The sequence below is a fragment of the Gopherus flavomarginatus genome, chromosome 20, assembly GCF_025201925.1.
Source record: "Gopherus flavomarginatus isolate rGopFla2 chromosome 20, rGopFla2.mat.asm, whole genome shotgun sequence".
In the NCBI taxonomy this organism is placed as follows: Eukaryota; Metazoa; Chordata; order Testudines; family Testudinidae; genus Gopherus; species Gopherus flavomarginatus.
Window position 1 is genome coordinate 25521469 of NC_066636.1, and position 18906 is coordinate 25540374.

Consider the following 18906-nt stretch of genomic DNA (forward strand, 5'->3'; position numbering starts at 1 on the left):
TGTTTTGCTAGGATACGCGACCCAGTCGCTGTTGCGCCGCTTCCAATCAGGAGTTGCCCCGCCCACATTTGGCGGCGTTAGTTGCGGATTGGTGGGACTCTCAAATGGCAAGTGCTTCAGCCAGTGGGGCCAAGTAGTTAGGCTAAGCCCCGCCCCCAGCCCGTCCTGGGGCTTGTGGTCGAAGCATGTTCGAGGCGGGTGGGACGCCGCGGGCGGCGCTGACGCTGCAGCTGGGCAGTTACGCGGGGTTCGTGGGCGCGCACTGGTGGAACCTGCAGGTGTGGAGCCTCCTGGTCCGGTCCTGAACCGGCCCGGCCCGCCTCAGCCCCCTTCCCCCCGGTCCCCCAACAGCCTGGGCCCGGCCCGCCTCCCACTCCCCCCCCAGCAGCCTGGGCCCGGCCCGCCTCCCGCGCCCCCCCCCCCCCAGAAGCCTGGGCCCGGCCCGCCTCCCGCGCCCCCCCCCCCCCAACAGCCTGGGCCCGGCCCGCCTCCCGCGCCCCCCCCCCCCCCAACAGCCTGGGCCCGGCCCGCCTCCCGCGCCCCCCCCCCCAACAGCCTGGGCCTGCCTGTCTCCCCCCCCCCCCCCAGCAGCCTGGGCCTGCCTGTCTCCCCCTCGTCCCCCCCCCCCAACAGCCTGGGCCTGCCTGTCTCCCCGCCCGCTCCCCCCCAGCAGCCTGAGCCCGGCCGGCCTCCCGCGCCCCCCCCAACAGCCTGGGCCTGCCTGTCTCCCCCTCGCCCCCCCCCCCAGCAGCCTGGGCCTGCCTGTCTCCCCCCCGGCCCCCCCCAGCAGCCTGGGCCCGGTCCGCCTCCCCCGGCCCTAATGTCCCCTCCGCCACCGGGCTCCCCGGCCCCAGCATAACACCGCATCCCCCCCCAAACCACCTCCCTGGCCCAGCCTGCCTCATCTCACACCCGCTTTTCTCCCCGCCAGCCTGTAGCTGGAGCGGAGGCTGCTGGGAGGGCAGCATGCGTGCGGGGGCGTAGTGGGGACTGTGCAGGGGACCAGGTGTGTGTGGGGGAGGTTGCTCGGTCTCCTGGTAATACCGACCCTCTCTCTCCGCCGTAGGATGCTGTGTTGCACTGCGAATCAGAGGTGCAGGAGCGCAAGGTCTGCCCCGATGTGCTGTATCGGGCTGGGCGGACCCTCAGTGGGCAAGAGACATACACACCTCGACTCATCCTTATGGACTTGAAAGGTAGGGGTGGGGGGCTGCTGCACCCCGGGTGGGGGTGAGTGAAACCCTGATGCCAGTGGTCCGTGGGAGGTACCTGCGAAGGATCTTGCCCCAGTGGGGAGGGCCTCCCACCAGCAGTGCTTTGCTGACCCCCCATGTTGTGGTGCTAGAAGCATCACTTCATCCCACTGTCTGTGCAGGCGCATGATGCCTGGTGGTGCTAGCCTCAAACCGCTGTGGAGTGGGGTTCATCTAGAATGGAGAATATGGTGCGATTTCTTACTGTCTTTAGTCCCAAGTACTGCAAACCTTGACAATATACTAAGCAGCAGCTTCAGTGACCTACTCTCTTGTGCAGGAAGCCTGAACTCTCTGAAACAAGAGGAATGTTTATATGGGGACATGAAGATAGACACCTCGGTAGCATGGTGAGTGTTACCATTTGTTCTTTCATCCTCTTAGCTGGAGAGGTTATGCTGCTGCAACAATGTGGGTCATGTGCCTCCTGCCCTTCTTCTCTGGAGCCTGCACTTAGACCTAGATGGACCTCAGCTGTTGGTCTTTCCCCAGCTGCTAGTTCTTAGACACATTGTTCTCTCTCTGCCATCTCATGCTCTGCTTTAAAATGGACAGCAGCTCAGTGAGAGATTTGTAGCTGTGCCTTTGTAGTGGCCTGGAAGCACTAGTGAATGCTCTGTATTGTAATGGTGCTCCTTGGTCAGCTGCAAGGCTTAGCTCAATCACTGCACAGCTGCTTTCAGGTGTTGTGGCTGTACTAAATAATCATAAAAGTTAGGATTCAGAGTGATAGCCATCTTAGTCTGTATCAGCAAAAACAATGAGGAGTCCTTGTGGCACCTTAGAGACTAAAAAACTTATTTGGGCATAAGCTTTCATGGGCTAAAAAGTTAAGAAGTGTCAAAGACATATTAGATGCTATCCTGGGTCCCCTCCAATCTGGCTTCTCCCCTTTCCCTAACAACTGCTCTCATTAAGGTTTCTAATGCCTCTTTGTGCTTTCAGGGCTTCTTACTCAGTCCTCAGCTTTCTGAAGCTTCCAGCTGCTTTTGGTTCTGATCATAGAATATCAGGGTTGGAAGGGACCTCAGGAGGTCATCTAGTCCACCCCCCTGCTCAAAGCAGGACCAATCCCCAACTAAATCATGCCAGCCAGGGCTTTGTCAAGCCTGACCTTAAAAACCTCTAAGGAAGGAGATTCCACCACCTCCCTAAGTAACCCATTCCAGTGCTTCACCACCCTCCTAGGGAAAAAGCTTTTCCCAATATCCAACCTAAACCTCCCTCACTGCAACTTGAGACCACTGCTCCTTGTTCTGTTGTCATCTACCACTGAGAACAGTCTAGATCCATCCTCTTTGGAACCCCCTTTCAGGTAGTTGAAAGTAGCTATCAAATTCCTTCTCATTCTTCTCTTCTGCAGACTAAACAATCCCAGTACACTCAGCCTCTCTTCAGAAGTCATGTGCTCCAGCCTCCTAATCATTTTTGTTGCCCACCCCTGGACCCAGACTAATGTTTGTTTTTTCTTATATTATAAATTCTTCTTTGGGAAGAGATTGTGATTCCTGTTTGTATGAGAATGATCTAGTATGTTATGCATGATACTGGACTGCAGATAATTATTAATCTAATTCCTCCTGCTGCATGGGGAGGTCATGATTAAACATTTGAGATCTCTGTTCTCAGCCTGAAACTGTGTCCCCAAGTGGATTCACAGCTCAAAACTGAAGTCCTCTTCTATTTGCAAAAGTTTCCCCTCTTGCTCCCTCTCTTCCATGGCCTGCTATAAATTAAAGGAAGTTAAAGAAACTGACAAACACAACCTCTTTTAGTAAAGTCCCACGGACCTAGAAAAGATGGTTACTCACCTTTGTAAGTGTTCTTCGAGATGTGTTGCTCATATCCATTCCAGTTAGGTGTGCGCCATCCGCGTGCACGCTCGTCGGAAGATTTTTACCCTAGCAACTCTCGGTGGGTCGGCTGGGCGCCCCCTGGAGTGGTGCCGCCATGGCGCTGGATATATACCCCTGCCGACCCAACTGCCCCTCAGTTCCTTCTTGCCGGCTACTCTGACAGTGGGGAAGGGGGGCGGGTTTGGAATGGATATGAGCAACACATCTCGAAGAACAACAGTTACAAAGGTGAGTAACCGTCTTTTCTTCTTCGAGTGCTTGCTCATATCGATTCCAGTTAGGTGATTCCCAAGCCTTACCTAGGTGGTGGGGTCGGAATGAGATGTGGCAGAATGCAAAACTGCTGAGCCAAATGCTGCATCATCTCTGGACTGTTGAACCAGAGCATAATGCGAAGCAAAGGTGTGGACCGAGGACCAGGTAGCTGCGTGACATATTTCCTAGATTGGTACGTGAGCCAGGAAGGCAGCAGATGAAGCCTGAGCCCTGGTAGAATGTGCGGTGAGATGGCCCGAGGGAACATGAGCCAAGTCATAGCAAGTGCGGATGCATGCCATCATCCAAGAGGAGATCCTCTGGGAGGAGACAGGTAGTCCCTTCATTCGGTCTGCCACTGCAACAAAGAGTTGGGGCGATTTACGAAAGGGCTTCGTCCGTTAGATATAAAATGCGAGCACCCTTCAGACATCTAGGGAGTGCAGTTGTTGTTCCCGTCGTGATGAGTGCGGCTTCAGGAAGAAGACCGGAAGGAAGATGTCCTGATTGGTATGAAAGGCCGATACCACTTTAGGGAGGAACACTGGGTGTGGTCGCAACTGTCCCTTGTCCTTGTGAAAGACTGTATACGGTGGGTCCACCGTGAGCGCTCAGAAACTCGTCTGGCCGATGTAATGGCTATGAGGAAAACTGTCTTCCAGGACAGGTATAGCAGCGAGCAAGTTGCCAACGGCTCGAATGGTGGAGACATAAGTCTGTTTAAGACTAGGTTGAGGTCCCAGGTAGGGGCAGGGTGGCGTACTTGGGGGTTTAGGCGTTCCAAGCCCTTAAGGAACCTGGAAACCATAGGGTGTGAAAACACGGAGTGGCCACTTTCTCCTGGGTGGAAGGTAGAAGTGGGTGCCAAGTGCACCCTCAATGATGATACCGCTAGGCTCTGCTGTTTGAGAGACCAGAGGTAGTCCAGGATGGTGGGGATCAAGACTTCGATGGGAGTAACGTTTTGCACCAGCAGGAGAAATGCTTCCACTTGGCCAGATACGTAGACCAAGTGGAAGGTTTTCTGCTACCCAGGAGTACTTGTTGCACTGGGGCAGAGCAACGTAACTCTGACTGGGTTAACCATGCAGGAACCATGCTGTGAGGTGAAGGGACTGCAGGTCTGGGTGGTGAAGCCTGCCGTGGTCCTGAGTTATGAGGTCTGGATGACGAGGCAAGGTGATTGGGTTGGCTATCAACAGGTCGAGCAACATGGTGTACCAGTGTTGCCTGGGCCACGCAGAGACGATCATGATCAGGCGAGCTCTGTCCCTGCGGAGCTTTAGTAGGACCTTGTGAACCAATGGGAATGGTGGAAAGGTGTAAAGTAGATGGCTCTTCCATGGAATCAGGAAAGCGTCCGAGATCGAACCCCAGGAGAGACCTTGGAAGGAGCAGTACCTCTGGCATTTCCTGTTCTCGCGGGAAATGAAGAGGTCTATGTGGGGAAATCCCCACTTGCGGAAGACAGAATGTATAATGTCCGGACGAATCGATCACTTGTGAGACAGGAAGGATCTGCTGAGTTGATCTGCCAGAGTGTTCCGAACTCCTGAGAGAAAGGACACTACCAGATCTCTCGAGTGGGCTATGCAAAAGTACCATAGTTGGATCGCCTCCCGACAAAGCGGGGAGGATCGTGTCCCTCCCTGCTTGTTTATGTAGTACATGGCCGTTGTGTTGTCTGTAAACACTGAGACACAACGGGCCCTGTAGGTGTTGCGGGCACGCCAGGCGGACTGCTCTTAGTTCTCGGGCATTTATGTGTAATGCCAGCTCCTGAAACGACCAAAAGCCTTGAGTGCGAAGATGTCCGAGGTGAGCACCCCAGCCGAGAGATGACGCATCCATCGTCAGGGATATGGAGAGCTGTGGCAGATGGAACGGCAGTCCTCCACACACCAGGGAGGGCGTCAGCCACCAGTCGAGGGAGCTTAGGATGCTCGGGGGAATGGGGACTACCATGTCTATGGCATCCTTGCCTGGGCGGTAAACCGAGGTGAGCCAAGTTTGAAGGGGACGCAGACGTAGTCTGGCGTGCTTGGTCACGAACATGCAGGCAGCTATGTGACTGAGGAGGCCGAGACAAGTGTGAGCCAAAGTTGTTGGGAAGTTTTGAAGGCTTTGTATAATTGATACTATTGCCTGAAATCGGGGTCGTGGTAAACTGGCCCTTGCGAGATTGGAGTCCAGGATGGCCCCAATGAACTCTATTCCTTGCATGGGCAGTAGAGTAGATTTCTCTAGGTTGATCATCAGGCCTAGTTGCATGAAGAGGTCCTTGATGACGCCCATATGACTGGTGACTTGGGCCTTGGAGGTCCCCCGAATAAGCCAATCGTCGAGGTACGGGAAGACATGTATTCGACGACGGAGGGAGGCAGCGACTACAGCCATGCACTTCATGAATACCTGAGGGGCTGTAGAGAGGCCAGATGGAAGGACCGTAAACTGAAAATGCTGATGGTTGAGCACAAACCAGAGGTACCGTCTGTGCGGAGGGTAAATGGCAATGTGGAAATATGCGTCCTTCATGTTGAGGGTGGCATACCAGTCTTCGGGATCCAAAGATGGGATGATGGTCCCCAGGGATACCATGTGGAACTTCAACTTTTTCATGAACTTGTTCAGTCCTCGCAGGTCTAGGATAGGCCTGAGGCCTCCTTTCGCCTTGGGGATTAGGAAATATCTGGAATAGAACCCCTTTCCCCTTAAGTCCTTCGGTACCTCCTCTATAGCTCCCATGGCAAGGAGCGTCCGTACCTCTTGCAAGAGGAATTGCTCGTGAGAGGGTCCCTGAAGAGGGACAAGGAGGGGGGTTGGGAGGGAGGGAGTGAAATAAACTGGAGGTGGTATCTGAATTCTACCGTGCGTAGGACCCAACGATCCGAGGTTAAATGGGTCCACGCAGGGAGGAAAGGGGAAAGGCAGTTGTAAAACTGAAAAGGATCCTGGGAGACAACTAGTACACGGCCCTCGGGCGCACCTTCAAAAGTTCGGTTTGGATCCCGTTGTTGACTTGGAGGGACCGTTATTCTGACCCCCTTGAGGCCCAGACTGTTGTCTGCAGTTGCCTCGACCTCGCCTCCTGCCAAAGTCCTGTCTTGGTCTAGGCGGCGGGTAAGGGTGTTGAGGTTGGGTGCGGAAGGATCTTCATTGAGTCTGTGGTGTATGCATCCCGAGCAAACGCATAATCACCCGATTTTATCTTTCAGACTCTGTAGCCTAGGGTCTGTCTTCTCGGAGAAAAGACCCTGGCCATCGAATGGCAAGTCTTGGATAGTGTGCTGAAGTTCAGGTGGCAGGCCTGGCACCAGAAGCCATGATATACGCCTCATGGCGATTCCAGAGGTCACAGTTCTGGCTGCCGAATCGGCAGCGTCCAGCGAGGCCTGGAGAGAAGTTCTTGCCACCTTCTTTCCTTCCTCCAATAGTGCCTTAAATTCTTGGCGGGAGTCTTGTGGGACCAGCTCTGTGAATTTCCCTACCACCTCCCAGGTGTTGTAATTATACCTGCTAAGTAGGGCTTGCTGGTTCACCATCCTGAGTTGGAGGCCCCCCGTGGAGTAGATTTTACGGCCCAACAAATCCATGCGCCTAGCCTCCTTAGATTTTGGGGCAGGGGCTTGCTGGCCATGGCGCTCCCGTTCATTTACGGACTGTACGACCAGTGAGCAGGGAGGAGGGTGCACGTATAAGTACTCGTACCCCATAGAGGGCACCATGTACTTCCGTTCCACTCCTCTGGCCGTGGGCGGAATAGATGCTGGGGATTGCCAGATGGTATCTGCCTTAACTTGAATCGATCGAGTGAACGGTAAGGCCACTCGAGTTGGTGCATCCGCCGACAGTATATCTACCACGAGGTCCTCAACCTCCGGAACCTCCTCCACTTGGAGGTTTATATTCAGGGTGATGCGCCTCAGGAGGTCCTGGTGTGCCCTGAGGTCAATTGGAGGCGGGCCCGATGAGGATGTCCCCGCTACCGCTTCATCCGGGGAAGAGGAAGACGAAAGTCCTGGGACGAGTGGGTCCTGTATGGTCTCCTGATCATGGGGGATGTCAGGGACCGGTGGGACCTGAGGGTCCGGTGCATGGATGGAAGCTTCCTCCGTACCTGCAGGAGGGGGGCGGCTGACAGTGGCCTCTGGCACCCAGTGTTCCGATGGAACAGAGCGTGATGTCACTGCAGGTCACCTTGGGCTTGGTGATATGCTCAAGGTGTCCAGAAGGACCACTGATGAGGTCCCTGGTCTGGGCCATGGGTCTCTTGGAAGACTCTGCTGTGAGTATCCGAATCACGGTCGTGTGCGTAGGAGGCACTGTCCGTGTGTGATGATACTGATGTATGGCGAGATGGCCACGGAGGAGCTGAAACCACTTGGGAAGGGTCCCTGCATCTGGTTGATCCATCTCCACGCGGCACCGGAGAACGGTACTGGGCGCCATATTGGTACCGGGATCTGCGACCGGAGTGGTGCCGGGAGGTCGACCGGGACCTCGAAGCTCTATGTCGAGAGTGGCTGCGAGAGGTGTGGTGCTGCAAACGGTGCCGGGAGCTGGATCGGTGCCAAGAGTATCGGGTTGGCGAGCACGATCTCGAACGGTGCCACGAGTATGACCAGTACCGAGATGGAGAGCGGTACCAGGACTGCGAGCGGCGTCGGGACCGGGATCGGTGACGGGACCGAGAATGCCGGTGAGACCTCGATCGTGTTGGGTGCCTTTCAGCGGTGCCGAGCGAGGATGGTCTCAGGAGGGCAGGCTTGCCTACTGATTGGATAACCCACACCGGGGGTTGAGGCAGTGCAGGGTCTGTCAGGTCAATCAGCTCCCTTGCCATAGAGAATGTCTCCAGCGTGGAGGGAACGATAAGCTCAACCACGGTGCGTGCCGGGGAGCTGTCAGGCACCGTACTCGACGGCTCTTGCAAGGCCGGAATCAACAGCGCTGAAGTTGTCGGTGCCGGGCGGTCTGACTTACGCGGGTGCTCTAACTGCGACGTAGGCACGGGCGTCGCAGGAGTCTTGTGCCTCTTGACCCGCAGGAAGAGAGAGCGGTGCCGGGCAGGTTTCTGGGCCAGCGACGGTTGGTGCCGAGGGGCCTTCACGGTGCCGGTGCACTCCAGTGCTGAAGATGCACTTCTTCCCGGTGCGGACTGTCTGGCGCTCGGTGCCGAGGGCGGAGGAGTAAGGGCTGCCTCCATCAGGAGCTGTTTGAGACGAAAGTCCCGCTCCTTTTTCGTCCGCGGCTTGAAGGCCTTGCAGATGTGGCACTTGTCTGCAAGGTGGGATTCCCCCAGGCACTTAAGGCAGGAGTCGTGAGGATCTCCTGTCGGCATCGGCTTGCGACAAGCCGAGCAGGGTTTGAAACCCGGTGAACCGAGCATGGGCCCCGGCAGCGGGTGAGGGGAAAGGGCTAATCCCCAACCCCTCTTAACTATATACAATAACTACGTTAAAGAACTAATAAAACTAAGTAGAAATATAGAAAATTGAACTATATACACAATAACAATGAAAGAACTACAAGAAGCTAGGGAGGTGGAGATCAGCTAAGCCACGCTCCACTGTTCCAACGACCGACATGGGCGGTAAGAAGAAACTGAGGGGGCGGTTGGGTCGGCAGGAGTATATATCCGGCGCCCTAGCGGCGCCACTCCAGGGGGCGCCCAGCCGACCCACTGAGTGTTGCTAGGGTAAAAATCTTCCGACGAATATGCACGCGGCGCGCGCACACCTAACTGGAATGGATATATAAAAGCAGCAAAGAATCCTGTGGCACCTTATAGACTAACAGACGTTTTGGAGCATGAGCTTTCGTGGGTGAATATCCACTTCCTCAGATGCATGTAATGGAAATTTCCAGGGGCAGGTATATATATGCTAGCAAACAAGCTAGAGATAACGAGGTCAGTTCAATCGGAGGATGAGGCCCTGTTCTAGCAGTTGAGGTGTGAAAACCAAGAGAGGAGAAACTGGTTCTGTAATTGGCAAGCCATTCACAGTCTTTGTTCAATCCTGAGCTGATGGTGTCAAATTTGCAGATGAACTGAAGCTCAGCAGTTTCTCTTTGAAGTCTGGTCCTGAAGTTTTTTTGCTGCAAGATGGCCACCTTAAGGTCTGCTATAGTGTGGCCAAGGAGGTTGAAGTGCTCTCCTACAGGTTTTTGTATATTGCCATTCCTAATGTCTGATTTGTGTCCATTTATCCTTTTCCGTAGAGACTGTCCAGTTTGGCCGATGTACATAGCAGAAGGGCATTGCTGGCATATGATGGCGTATATTACATTGGTGGATGTGCAGGTGAATGAACCAGTGATGGTGTCGCTGGTGTAGATATGTGGGCAGAGTTGGCATCGAGGTTTTTTGCATGGATTGGTTCCTGAGCTAGAGTTATTATGGTGCGGTGTGCAGTTACTGGTGAGAATATGTTTCAGGTTGGCAGGTTGTCTGTGGGCAAGGACTGGCCTGCCGGGCAAGGCCTGTGAAAGTGTGGGATCATTGTCCAGGATGGGTTGTAGATCCTTGATGATGCGTTGGAGGGGTTTTAGCTGGGGGCTGTATGTGATGGCCAGTGGAGTCCTGTTGGTTTCTTTCTTGGGTTTGTCTTGCAGTAGGAGGCTTCTGGGTACACGTCTGGCTCTGTTGATCTGTTTCCTTATTTCCTCGTGCGGGTATTGTTGTTTTGAGAATGCTTGGTGGAGATTTTGTAGGTGTTGGTCTCTGTCTGAGGGGTTAGAGCAGATGCGGTTGTACCTCAGTGCTTGGCTGTAGACAATGGATCGTGTGATGTGCCTGGGATGGAAGCTGGAGGCATGAAGGTAGGCATAGCGGTCGGTAGGTTTTCGATATAGGGTGGTGTTAATGTGACCATCACTTATTTGCACCGTGGTGTCAAGAAAGTGAACCTGAGCAATCACTCGAAGAAGAACAAAGAATTTTCTGCTGCTCTTGTAGCTTAGAAGGAATCATCCCCTCTGGGTAGCTTATTCTTAGAATTGTCCACTAGGTGGTTTCTTGCATCGTCTTCTGAAACATGCAGTGTTGGCTATTGTAATTAATTAGGAATTACCAGAACAGATCAATGTTCTTATCACAACTCAAGAGCCAGGTTGTATTTAGTGAGCTAGATACTAGACTGTAAGCTCTTTGGGGTGGGGGGACTGTCTTGCTACATGCATGTAGAGTGCCCAGTGCAACCTTGTTCTCTGAGGCCTCTTTATGCTCCTGTAGTACAAATAATGAGATTTATTTTTCAGGCAGGGTAATCTGATGACTCATCAAGAAGACCCTCCTGCAAAGAACCTTTTTCTACAGGACCTCAGCAAACTGGAGGTGAGAAGCCAGAACTCAAGGTGTAGAGACTGAATGGGTTTGATTTGTATCCTAGAACCAGAGATGCTAAATTAACAGGGTTTTGTTCTCGGCAACAGGGTTTGTTAGATGTTGTTGTTGGTAGGTTTTGGTGTCTAGAACTTTCTACTCCCTCTACCCCACATACAAACAGCTGACTTCTCCATGTCTCCAGTGGCAATGCTCAAGGGCAGAGAGACTGAGAAGCTGCAGTAAAGGCAGGACTGTAGGTTCTGGATTTAGTTATTGGTGATGGGTGTAGGCGGAAAACCTGTCCTTGCACAAACTGTGTAAAAAGTACAACCGTAAATGGACCAGAGACAGCCATTGGAATTGCACCAACAATAGTTTGGTTTTGTTTGGTTTTTTTCTCCAGAGGATTCAAGATCTGTGAAAGGGTCTTTTCTCTAATGTTGAGCTGTCTGTGGAAATCAAAAGTCTCCTGTTTTGATGTGAAAGAAATGGATGAAACATTGTCCAAATAACACATCCCTGTAGCTTGGCAGTCGGCCTACAAATTCAGGCTGAACATCTACCATTGGTGTCCTTGATTTAAGACTGCATTCCTCCCCTAGTGCCCTGCGGCATGCGTTATACTAGTTGTTGCCTGCATCACAGTACTGCTGTTTGTGTGAACCACTTTGCAGTCATTCCGGATAAATTTACTAGAGAAATGAATGAGACTTTATGAACTGTACAGCATAGCATAGAAGCCCAGATGTAGAACAATGTTCAGAGCCCCATCCCACTATATTGCCCTGCTACCCATTTACAAGTGAGGCAAAGCCATAGTAAAACCTGTCTCTGGGGCTTTTTATTGCAGGGAGGCATGTCCTCTGATGGAGACTTCAGTCCCAGAGCTCTTCCTCTCAGTAAAGGTGTGTAAGTCTTCCATGCCTGTCTGTCTAGGTCAAAGATCACAGAAATAGAGAATTGTAAAGCGAGTGAAATGGGGAAGGGACATCATTGCAATCAATCAAGAGATTAATTTTGATTAAAGAATGTAAGAGAGGCCATTCTAGGTCAAACCAAAGGTCCATCTAGCCCAATATCCTGTTTCCCAAAAGTGGCCAATGCCAGGGACTTCAGAGGGAATGAACAGAACAGGTAATAATCAAATGATCCATCCTTGTTGCCCATTCCCAGCTTCTGGCAAAACTGAGGCTAATAGCCATGGATGAATTTATCCTCCATAAATTTATCTAGGTTTTTTTAAATCCTGTTACAGTCTTGGCCTTCACAACAGCCTCTGCTAAAGAGTTCTACAGGTTGACAGTGCGTGATGGGAGGAAATACTTCCTTTTGTTTTAAACCCATTGAAAAGTCCCAGTCTTATTAATCTCTCCTATTTTAAGTCCAAATTCATCATACTCCGTCCTGTGGCTGCTTTCCTCCATTGGTTGGTTTTGTATGCTAGTATTCAGCTCTACAGCACTCTATTTAGCACAAAATATAATTTTACACACAGGTAGTAGTCTTATCACAGTGCTATTTTGTTGCTATGAGTCTGTGACAGGCAGGGGTTTGGAATAATGCCATGGTGTGAAGGGCAAAGAAAATAAGTTTGGGACTAGGTTAGTTGGTTACCAAGAGAATTATGGGTAAAGTACTGGGAGCTTGGTTTAAAATAAAAAACATTTTAGCAGAGAGCCCTGTGATCCCCACTGTCTGGGTTATTAGAAGCTGAGTGTTGGAAGGACCCTCTGACCTGAACCTTTTATCTGTAAATGTTCTTCTTGCAGATGTATCTCAGCTCCCTACACAGTTGCATGTTTCCCAAAAGGGTCACCAGTTGGAAGGCAGTGTGCGGGTTTGGTCTGATTACCTCCGAGTGCGTCTGCATCCTAGAAGCATCTTCATGATACATCAGTACAACGATGATGGGTATGTTTATTTCACTTCAAATGCAAACTTAGGCAAAGTGGTAGCTGCACGAAGGGGCACAGCTGCTGACTGTAATTTAGGGATCAGCCTAACTGGATACGTGCTAAAAGACACAGAAAGAGGGAGTGGAGTTAAATGCTCACTTTGTCCCTTCTGTTAGGGAGTCCAGTCAACTCGAAGCCTTTGGACAAGGGGAAAGCCTCCTGCATGACCCCACTTACCTAGAGGAGCTGGAAGATAGATTGCACTTCTACGTGGAAGAGTGTGATTATCTGCAGGTACATGGGGTTACATTAACCTGACCTGGTTGGGGAACTCTGCCAATTGAACTTTTGGTAGAAATTCAAATACTATTTGTCCCCTTCGGTATAGGGTTTTCAGATTCTCTGTGACTTGAACAATGGATTTTCTGGAGTTGGAGCTAAGGTGACAGAACTTCTCCATGATGAGTATTCAGGGAGAGGAATTCTGACATGGGGATTGACTCCAGTCATTGATAACGTTGGGGTAAGTGTGCAGTGGGAAAAGAGACTCTGCCTGATCTCCTGACATTAGTACACACATTCTGACTCAGACTGCTTCCTGTAAACCCGATATTGAGAAGGAAGAGGATTGATCAAAAGAGCATCTCAATGCAGTGGGTACTGCAACAGTAGCTGCCCTTCTATCTGCCTGGCATAGCACTTTTACTTCCAAAGGAACCTAAGGCCAGGGCAGATTAATTGGGGGGCATTATGTTTAATTACTAAATTGTTTAAGTGCCAAGCAGAGCTGTGTGGATTTTTTTGGCATCTTTTGTCTGCAGGTGTCCTGGAAGAATTTTTACAGGCTGATGAACACAGTTCTGGGAATTGTCCATCTCTCCAGTCACAGCTCACTCTTTTGCCCACTGTCACTCAATGGAAGTCTGGGACTCAAACCAGAAGCCCCTGTTACACTCCCATATGTACATTATGATGTGAGTATACACTGTCACTGACTGTGCAGACAGACTGGAAGCTTTTGGGAACTCTTTGTCTGGAAAGGCTGACCACACTAGTGTGTATATTCTGTATTGTCAGAACTTTGTGCAAGAAGGGCTAAATCCTCCCATGCTAAAAAATCAAGCTATGCTCTATATAGAGGGAAATTCTAAATAATAGTTTGTCTTGGGGAACCTGCTTAATCCTATCCCTAACATTTGAAGTTGATTACATAATTCCATCACTGTATATTTCCTCAATTTTAAACCTACAGCCCCCTTAGTTCTGGTCTGTCCAGTGACCGTGGTGATGTGTTTAATAACCCTTAGATTACTGACAGGCCTCAATTATTTACCAGCTGTTTTCTGCTCGCACATGAGCCTACATTTCAATTACCTGTGCTGCCATTTACTGCACTCTCCATTTTAACTCTGGGTTATGGCCCTTTACAACATTAGTTGTAATAATTGTAGGTTGCTGAATTGTTTCACACACTTACCTTGTGTTGTAGGTAGAGCCCTGCATAGATACAAAATTTGTATGCCCACATGATCGGCAAGCATAGTCTGCAGATATAAAGCGGGTAGCCACAGATTTGCAGGACTCTAGTTACAGGACTAAGATGGATTCATTCACATAATTGAATTCAGTTTGCAGAGTCTCGACTCTTGTTTAACTGGTTCAGTCCAAGGCTGGAGCTAATGCATATGGGTGACTGCACAGGAAATCTAAACTGGTGTAAAGTTGTAATTGCAGACTGACACTAGCTCATTGCACTTTGATTTAATCAGCTTCTTACAATGCTAGTTGAATTGCAGAAAGCTCAAAACTTTGTAGATTCTAGGATGTGGTCTCAGTGACCTGAGCCCCCCAGTGGGAATGCACAGCAGAACATATGGGATGACCATAACACTAAATTGTGTCATTGGAGAAATTACTAATGAGGTAATCAGCAATAGCAATTTTTTTATTAACAGATTTCTACTGAATGAATGTCAGCAAGTTACTCAGGCTTTAAAATGTAACATCAGTTTGTGTCCTCTGGGCTGTTTTGCTCTGAAACAGGTTTAGTTGGTTTGGTTAAGGAACTGAACAATCTGAAATTCAATCTTAAACGACCTTTTCCTCCTGTAACTTTGCTGTGGTTTAATTGTTCTTCTGTAGGCCTCTCTAAACTTTCATAGCAGTGCAATCTTGGCAACAGCAATGGATACCTTCAGTGTTCCATACAGACTCCATTCCTCCCAGTTCTCCATGGTACAGCTTGCTGATGCATTTAACAGCTCTGGGAGAAAGGTAGTGTTCTTCTAAGAAAATCATTATCATTCAGCCCTTCCAGCCTCACTGTGCTCATTGGTGTAAGATAGAAGTAATATGGTGAATGTGTTACTATAGCTATTCTGTTTCATACCTCTCACTGGCAGAATCTTTCCTCTTGCCTATAAATTGAGCCTCTGTGCATGTGGATGTTATATAACATGCTGCATCAATGTCTGCTGGTAGTTTTGGATACAGATCGCTTGCACAAGTCCCCCCGATCCCCAGATAAAGCTAAGCTCAAATTATTACCAACATTTCTATTGGCCTGTTCTCCCTCTGGCTCTCAGGTTGTGGCTGCAGGAGCTGCTGTGCCCTTTCCTATAGCATATGGTCAGTCTCTCCCAGATGCTTTGTGTAGCTACCAGCTTGCAGTGCCATGGACACCATTGTCTTCATGTGGGGAGCAAAAGGACAGCTGCTGTTTTGCTCAGTCTGTTGTGCTGAGAGGAATTGGCAAAGAAAATCATATCAGGTAAGAGAAACAGCTAGATCAAATACTTGTCTTTCAGAGCTGGCTCCTAGCCATGGTGATCTCTGACAATAGGGGCTTCTTAAGGGAGGGACTATAGCCTTTAAATCCTTACTCATCCAAAAGAACTGAAGCAGGTAACCTTTCAGATATGTGGAAGGCCTGCTTTGCTTGTCAGGTTACCACCTGACAGGCTGGTGTCAATAAGGGAGAATCTCTTGGTACTGAGAATTACAGTACCCTTGCATTGTTCTAGTACATGCTGCTGTTTTTAGATCAGTATAGAACCATTGCTGGCTCCCTATAGCTCAGCCACAGGTACCAGCATCTCAGTTCAGACACTCCTATAATATGCATTTACTTGTTTTTCTTTGCAGTAATCTTCCTCCAGGGTCACAACCCAAGTCTGCCCTCCATGTTTGTGAAACTGGAGAGGAGGTTCTGGGAAGCTACTTACATGCTCGGTGCCCAGGGACATTCAGGTTGGTGATATGCTCTGACTAGCCAGCTTGGGGGAATGGGTCACTGACTGCTAAGTATGAAACTCTATAGTGAATTTTGGATAATTCTTCCTCACTTTGTTTCATTGGCAGCACCTCATATTTGCTTCAGGGCCCATGTAAAGTGTTAGCCCCATACCCCCAATTTTTCTCTGCTCTTCTAAACAAGCAAGGTTTCCTCCTGGACAAGCTCCCCGGCTGCACAACAGGTAAGATACTTTCACACACCCTATGTGTGATAAACTGCTCAGTACCATACAGCTGCATCAAACCTATGAGGAAGGGGTTAATGCTTGTTTTAAAGAAAAAAAAAAGCTTGTAAACTAAGAATATTAACCAACAGCTGGAAAATAGCTAGCTTGAGTAGGGCCAGTGCATGCCAATGACATTGTCCTATAGGCTCTCCCAAAACCCCTGCCCCCTAGTAGAACTTAAGGGGACATGGTGACATACTCTGAATGTAATGACAGATAATTCAGTGGAGATGTTTTTTCCACAGCAGTTGAAAGCATTCCTGTCCTAACAGCACTGCAATCATCACCTACTCTGCACAGTGCTCTCTACAGTTTATATAAGGAGCTGCACCGAGTGGATGTACGGCGCTGGGCTAGTTTTTTCTCTGCAGGCATTGAACTTTATGATTTTCAGGAGGCCCTACATGAGCTAAGAACGCTGTCCCAATGCTATAAAACAAGCTCTGAGTTGGATGAATCTGAGGATGAAGCAGACTAACTCTACTTCCTATCACTTTAGGAAGAAGAGAAACTTAAAAAAAAGTTGAACTAGGGCACTGACTTTAAAGAATAAAATGTTACTGCAAATTAAGCGACAGTTGTGCTCCATCTTGTTACACAGAGAGAGGGTGGTATTAGACACCTGTAATTCAAGCATGGTACTTGCCCATTTACAGCAGCAGTGTCCATCACTTATCACAACAGAATAGAGTTATGCTTTAAAATGAGACTGAACAATAGCCATAGATCATTTCAGCTTATAGCCTTTCCAGATATAAAAAAGGGGACAGTAATGAAATTTACAAAATTTGAGTGGGAAAGCATTTACTTTACCTGAAAACAAGACACAGCTTATGATATAGCAGTAAAAAACATGTAATTATTGTATCTGCAATAAATCACCAGGATGTTCAATTTAAATCTTTATTACACAGAGAGGCAGGGCCTAGCCCCAACAGAGTCTTTATAAACTTCCCCTTTTAATCATGCAGATCACATTTGCAGAATGAAAAGCTGTCAGGGTAAAATTATCCTACTAATTTTGTAGGAAACATTAGACCTGTGCTCCTGTAGAAATGAAATTTAGTTGATTACATATGTAGCAAGATTATCCCAAAAAGTAAGGTGCCATTTTAAGTTACAGTCCTGTGCAAATATTCCTGCCTCTACCAGCAAACTGGCTAGTACCTAAAGTGTAGTTTACTCATCCTGTTCTTCTTCAGAGAGGAGCAGATCCTTATCTGACAGCTGGTCAGTATTGCTGGTGCTTGTTGCATCTTCATCATCCTCAGAGCTTCCGTCATAGGATGTATGGAAGAGCCTCATCAATTCCCTGAACCGGTGGGACACCTGACCAGAGAGAGTTGAGATTAAATGGCTCATGCACTGAGGTCTGTAGGTCCTACCCATCCATAACACCAAGATTAGACATTACTGTGAAAGCAGAAGCATTTAACATACTCCAATCCCATCAAAGGAGAAAGAAATGAAGGACTCAGGAATCATTTTAAAAATCTTGGATGCCAAGCAGTCAAGTTACAGAGCTGAGCTAATTATCTAGTGTTAATAGCAAACTGTGGAACATCACAGAGCTTCCTTAAGGCAAAGCCTATACACAATCAGCGTAGTACATAATGGTGGGAAACACAAGTGTTATAGCTCAGAACAGCTCACACCTCGCAACTCTGCCAGTGCACCACCTTCTAAAACATTGTGCAATTAGTCCCAGCACTCTTCTGCACCGACCCATAAGCTATGAAGGTGGACTTTTTTTTTTTCGTTTTGTGGCACAAGGTAGCCTGGGTGCCAAGCCTAATGCAGTAACCATCTCTCAGTCCCTTAAGCCAGTGGTTTTCAAACTTTTTCTGGTGCCCCAGTTGAAGAAAATTGTTGATGGTCGTGACTCAATGGAGCTGGGGGATGAGGGGTTTGGAGGAGCTTACTGCTGAGGCAGAAGGTTGGAGTCTGGGGGTGAGGGCTGCAGGGTGGTGATAGGAATGAGGGGTTCAGGGGGCTCGGGTGTGGAGCCAGAGAAGAGGGGTTGGGGGGGGCTCAGGGCTGGGGTACATGCTTACTCCCACTCAGCAGTGCAGCTGGGGTGCAGAGGCAGGCTTCCCACCTGTCTGGCACCAAGGACCATGCTGCATCCCAGAAGCAGCCAGCAACAGGTCTGACTCCTAGGCGGAGGCACCCAAGCAGCTCTCACGCACTGAGCTTCCCAGCCAATGGAGTGCAGTGCACAGGAGCCCCATGGGCCCCCTGCCTAGGAGCTGGACCTGCTGCTGGCCACTTCTGGGGCACAGCACAGTGTTGGAACAGGTAGGGACTGACTAGTCTGCCTTAGCCGGGCAGCACCACCAACAGGACTTTTAACAGCCCGGTTGGCAGTGCTGACCAGAGTTGCTATGACCCAGTGCTTTACATTCTGTGACCCAGTACTGGGGTATGACCCACAGTTTGAAAGCCACTACCTTAAGCAGTGGTGCTCAGAATATTGTATTGGTGACCCCTTCCACACACCAAGCCTCTGTGTGTGACTTGTTTATATTGAATACTATTATAAATTCTGGAGACAAAGCAGGTTTTGGCAGGGGAGGCTGACAGCTCAACTCCCCACCCCACAATCTCATGACACCGCCCCCCCCACCCCAGTTTGCAAACCCTTTAACAGCTTTCAAAATGATCTTCACCCTTTCACATACAAGCACTTACCTCACTAGCAGTTTTATTGCCCAGTTCCTGTGAGATGGCACTGAAGGTTTCCAGGTGGGCTCCTCGCTCCTGGCAAGTGGTAAGAATGACACGGTCAGCCTCCCTGTA

General features: G+C 49.7%; 2 protein-coding genes across 9 annotated transcripts in view; one reads left to right on the top strand and one right to left on the bottom strand.

The window, feature by feature from the left end:
* Positions 1-148: 148 nt before the first annotated feature.
* Positions 149-16946, top strand: MSTO1 (misato mitochondrial distribution and morphology regulator 1). Of its 3 annotated transcripts, XM_050930071.1 has the most exons (14): positions 149-278; positions 1067-1196; positions 1534-1603; positions 10625-10700; positions 11542-11596; positions 12461-12602; positions 12763-12880; positions 12975-13109; positions 13408-13560; positions 14729-14860; positions 15172-15356; positions 15731-15835; positions 15947-16062; positions 16353-16946. In XM_050930071.1, the coding sequence occupies exons 1-14, from the start codon at positions 186-188 to the stop codon at positions 16583-16585; spliced, it is 1743 nt and encodes a 580-aa protein (XP_050786028.1). In that variant the 5' UTR covers positions 149-185; the 3' UTR covers positions 16586-16946. The 3 variants fall into 3 exon arrangements, with proteins under 3 accessions (XP_050786028.1, XP_050786029.1, XP_050786030.1); XM_050930072.1 differs by lacking the exon at positions 15947-16062 and having other exon boundaries at positions 16353-16451; XM_050930073.1 differs by lacking the exons at positions 149-278; positions 1067-1196; positions 1534-1603; positions 11542-11596 and having other exon boundaries at positions 10634-10700.
* Positions 16717-18906, bottom strand: part of GON4L (gon-4 like) — a 47697-nt gene continuing 45507 nt past the window's right edge. For all 6 annotated transcript variants that reach the window (XM_050930036.1, XM_050930033.1, XM_050930034.1 and 3 more), the window contains 2 exons: positions 18799-18901; positions 16717-17436 (listed from right to left, as the gene is read on the bottom strand). In XM_050930036.1, coding sequence (XP_050785993.1) covers positions 17287-17436; positions 18799-18901 — 253 coding nt within the window. In that variant the 3' untranslated portion in view covers positions 16717-17286. The remainder of the gene's footprint in view (positions 17437-18798; positions 18902-18906) is intronic.